The 5,278-nt window shown below is 34.1% G+C and overlaps 1 protein-coding gene across 1 annotated transcript; it reads left to right on the top strand.

The window, feature by feature from the left end:
* Positions 1-1,695: 1,695 nt before the first annotated feature.
* Positions 1,696-3,375, top strand: LOC306662808 (15-hydroxyprostaglandin dehydrogenase [NAD(+)]-like). The gene is given in 2 exon segments (XM_079142930.1): positions 1,696-2,172; positions 2,175-3,375. Coding segments are annotated over 2 exon segments (786 nt in total). The 5' UTR covers positions 1,696-1,727; the 3' UTR covers positions 2,516-3,375.
* Positions 3,376-5,278: the final 1,903 nt, after the last annotated feature.

Raw genomic sequence — 5,278 nt, 5'->3', positions numbered from 1 at the left:
AGCAGATAAAAAAATAAAATATTACCCAACTCTATGCTGTCCAGAAGAAACTCACTTCAAATATAACAACACAATTTGAAAGCAAAAGCATGAAAGAAGTATACCACACAAAAACTAATCAAAAGCAAGCAGGAATAGCTGTATTAATATGAGGTAAAGTCCACTTCAGAACAAAAATTACTAGATATAGAGAAAGACGTGACATACTGAGGAAAGGGACACTCCATCAAGAAGACATAGCAAGTCTAAATGTGCATGCACCAAAAAACAACTTCAAAACATGTGAAGTAAAGACTAAAAGGAGACATGAATAAACTCACAATTTTAACACTTCTTTATCAACAGTTGATAAAGCAACTAAGCAAAAAAAAAAAATTGGCAAACAAATAAAGGAATTTAAAAAGAACACCAACCAAAACAATATAATTAACATTTATATAACACTCAACCCAACAAAGCAGAATACACCTTCTTTTCAGATTTCATGAAGCCAATATCTACCATCCAGGGCCATAAAATAAACATTGACAAATTTAAAGACCTGAAATTATACAGTGTTTCTCTGACCACACTGAAACCAAACAAACAAACAAACAAAAATCAGTAGCAGAAAAATAACCAGAAAATGCCTACACATTTTGGAAACGAAATGATACACTCTTAGATAATCCATTGACAGCAAGTCTCAATGGATATTTCTAAAATACACTGAACTGCATGAAAATGAAAACACAACATAGTGAAATTTGAGGGACGTGACTAAAGCACTTCAGAAGAGATCAAGAGTCTCAAAACAACAATCCAAGTTCCGACCTCAAGCGAGTAGAAATATAAGAAGAAAATAAATCCAAAGGAACTAGAAGGAAGGAAATAATAAAGACAAGAGCACATATCAATGAAACTGAAGGCAGAAAAATAATTTTAAGAATTGATGAAACAAGAAGCTGGGTCTTTGAAAAGATTAGTAAAATATACAAAATCTAGCAGAACTGAAAAAGTCTTTAGGAGTGAAAACACCAATTACCACGATTGGGAATGAAATGGGATATCACTCCAGACCTTTCAGACATCAAGGGATGAGAAAACTGCCCTAAGCTCTACCACATCGATTTGACGATGCAGATGATAGGGACCATTCCTCAAAAGTACAGACTATCACCAAGGGGTGGGAGGCGGGGAGGGAGGGGTGAAGTGCTGGGGAGTGATACTGGCCAAATTCTATTGTTATATTGTGTGCATGTACAGATATCTAACAACAAATCCCATCATTATATGCAACTATAATGCACCAATAACAACATGAAAAATAAATAAAAATAAAATAATTTTTTAAAAGTTACATCTCTATTTTCATTAAAATCTAACTGAAATGTAACATTTCTTCAACTACAAGTGTCAGTGTCAATCACTGTGCCATCACCCATACCTGCAATCTTTTTAAAAATATTTTTTAGATGTTGCTAGAACTTTATTTATTTATTCTTATGCCATGCTGAGAATCGAACCCAGGTCCTCACACATGCTAGACAAGTGGTCTACCACTGAGCCACAATTCCAGCCCCCATACCTGCAATCTTGCCACCCAGGAAATCTCAGATAGCCTTTGTCACTTTAACATTGTCACCTACGCCTCAAAGTATTATGCACACATGTTATGCGTATACAATACTACTTCAGAATTAAAAAGTGGGAGCTCGCCCACCGCCCGCTGCAGCTGCGACCACACCATGCACGTGAACGGCAAAGTGGCGCTGGTGACCGGCGCCGCGCAGGGAATAGGCAGAGCCTTTGCAGAGGCTCTGCTGCACAAGGGCGCCAAGGTAGCGCTGGTGGATTGGAATCTTGAAGCAGGTTTGAAGTGTAAAGCTGCCCTGGACGAGCAGTTTGAACCTCAGAAGACTCTCTTCATCCAGTGTGATGTAGCTGACCAGGAACAACTGAGAGATACTTTTAGAAAAGTTGTAGAACACTTTGGAAGATTGGACATTTTGGTCAATAATGCTGGAGTGAATAATGAGAAAAACTGGGAAAAAACTCTGCAAATTAATCTGGTTTCTGTTAACAGTGGAACCTATCTTGGTTTGGATTACATGAGTAAGCAAAATGGAGGTGAAGGTGGCGTTACCATCAATATGTCATCTTTGGCAGGACTCATGCCTGTTGCACAGCAGCCTCAAAGCACGGCATAATTGGATTCACACGTTCAGCAGCGATGGCTGCTAACCTTATGAACAGTGGTGTGAGACTGAATGCCATTCGTCCAGGCTTTGTAAACACGCCCATCCTCAAATCTATTGAAAAAGAAGAAAACATGGGACAATACATAGGATATACAGATCACATCAAGGATTTGATGAAATTCTATGGAATTTTGGACCCATCAATGATTGCCAATGGATTAATAACACTCATTGAAGATGATGCTTTCAATGGCGCTATTATGAAGATCACAACTTCTAAAGGAATTCATTTTCAGGACTATGATACAACTCCATCTCATGTCAAAACCCAATGAAGAGGCTGGGGTTGTGGCTCAGTGGTCAAGCACTTGCCTACCACATGTGAGGCACTGGGTTCAATCCTCAGCACCACATTAAAAAATTAAACAAAGTTATGTTCATCTACAACTAAAACAAAAAACTTTAAAAAACCCAATGAACATTTTAATCAGTCATAATTGAAAATAATCAAAAATGACATATTCAGACCACATCTTCCTTTGAATATAACTTTTTAAATGAAATGTTATAGTCTGAAGCTTTCCTTCATACATCAGATATTTTTTTATGAATGATTAGCTGAGTCTGTGGATAAAAATTTATGATAAACTATTAAAAAGTACAATTCAAACCAAAGCTAGATTTTAACATATATAGTATAAGTAAGGATTAAAACAAAGGATATTCAAGGAATATTCTGTTTTCCAGAAAATATTATTTAAATCTGTGGTTCATAAATATTAAAGTTTTTTTTCAGAAAATCCTTTTAAAGGAGATACTTGAATTGTTATTTAAATCAAAACAGATGTAAAAAAACTCATTTTCTATGTTTGCACTTCAAAAGCAGAAATCTACTTAACAATGACAAAGGTTTAGTAGTAATAATTTTTACTTACATACCATCTTTAAGCTGAGATGAGGCATAATTTGTGATGAGTAGTTAAGGAATAAATTTCAATATGACTATATCACAAATTAAAAATCTGATCACGGAAAAATGACAGAAAGTAATTGAGATTGTTGATTCACAGTTCAGCCTCAAATTGAGGAAAAACATTTCTTTCCTCTTTACTTCCTTTAAGACCTTTGATTGACTCCAAAAAAATCTCAGGAATGAAACATTTAGTAGTTATAGTAAAAAAAAAAAGATTTAAAATTTTATATGTAATATATGCTCTGTAAGAAAAATGCAAATGTAATTTTTCAGATTAATTCTTTGTTGATTTGTGCCTCTTTCAAAAGTGTCTACCTTTCAATAAAACTCCTTTACTCTTATCTCCATAAATTATCACTCTTTTATGTATAGTTATGAGGAGATGAAAACACTATTGCCACATTCACACTGAAAATATTTTTGTATATATGATGAAATTTATACCACCACAGAGGTAACTAGCTATGACATTTTGCCCTTTTTCCTGTCAGGTATTTTAAGATTATTAAATACACCTGCTTTGGGCAATACTCTTTGCAAGCAGTGCTTAATACTAATAAAAGTGAGAGTACAATATTTCCAAATCAGTCATTTCCTCAAAGAAATGTTGTACAAGTGACCCGCTCTGCCTGCTAAATCCTAACTTATCAGCTTAGAAGAAGGTGTGAGATTGATAAAAATTTCCAAGTGACATGTGAGTGTTATCATACCTCACTCTGTTTGAATTTTGCCATAGAGAACCATTGCCTTCACTTTTAAGGTGTAATTTAATATGAATAACTAGAGTTTCACATAATGTAATTTACATACACCAAGAAATAAACAACAATGAACATCTGATAGAGATAAATTGTAATTAGGCCCAAACATCCTTGCACATTCTGGCAGTGAATGATAGAGATGTATGCAGTATTGTTTACCTGACATATATTTCCCACTGTGATGTAAAGCTACTCCTTAAATTTTTTAATTTTATGAATATTTTTTGTACTAGCAGCCATCAATGTACTTCATGCTTTGTAAACTCTTCAAATTAATAAACTGTATAGACATTTAAAATAAAAAAAAAAGTGGTTGTCAAGCCTGCTACTAGATCCTATTATTTAATGCTTTAATAAGGCATCACTAATTTTGTTTTTAACAAAAGAAAGTACAAACTATTGCAATTCACATAATATGAAATGGACCACTTAACCCTACAATTCTTAAGAAAATGTAACTTGTAATGAAAAATCTCCAAAAATAAATATACTGGCCTACATAATTTCACTCGAGAATTCTACCAAACATTTATGGAAGAAATAACATCATCCTACATTATCTCTTACAGAAAACAGAAGTGAGGGTAACATTTCTCAATGTATTTATGAAACCAATACCAAAATGAGACTAATACACAAAAAGAATACTATATCCCAATATCTCTTAGATGAATATTCTTAACAAAATATTAGCAAATAGTAGATCTATTCCAAGCATGCATAGCTGGTTCATATCTGAAAATTGACCTATGTGATTTCTCACATTTACAGGCTAAGAAAGATAAATCATATGATCATATCAACTGGAACCAAAAAATATAGGCTTTGACAAAATTTGACATCTATTCATAATAAAAATTCTGAAAGTAGGAATAGAAGGGACTTCCTCTACTTGAAAAAGAGAACTTATTAAAGACCTGTAGCACAATAGATGTGCTGGGCAGGGGAGGGGAGTGGAGGTTCATTGGATTGTACAGAGGGGAATGGGGGGAAGGAAGGGGAGATGGGAAAGGGAAAGACAGTAGAATGAATCAGACATTACTTTTGGATGTTTGCTTATGAATACACCAGCAGCATAACTCCATAGCATGGACAACCACAAGAATGGGAAGTTATACTCCATGTATGTGTGATATGTCAAAATACATTCTACTGTCATAATAACTAAAAAGAACAAATTTTTTAAAAAGCTAACATATTTAATGGTGAAAGACTGAATGCTTTCGCCAAGATTGAGAATAAGACAAGGATTTTCATTCTCACTAGTTCTATCCAACACAGAACTTAGTATTCTAACCAGAACAATAGACAAGTTGAAAAATAATAATAAGAGCAATACAGATCAAAAAGGAAGAAATCGAAGT

The sequence above is a fragment of the Sciurus vulgaris genome (assembly GCF_902686455.1).
Source record: "Sciurus vulgaris genome assembly, chromosome: 5".
NCBI lineage: Eukaryota > Metazoa > Chordata > Mammalia > Rodentia > Sciuridae > Sciurus > Sciurus vulgaris.
The sequence above is the reverse complement of the archived record's forward strand: the minus strand, read 5'-3'. Positions and strand labels throughout refer to the sequence as shown.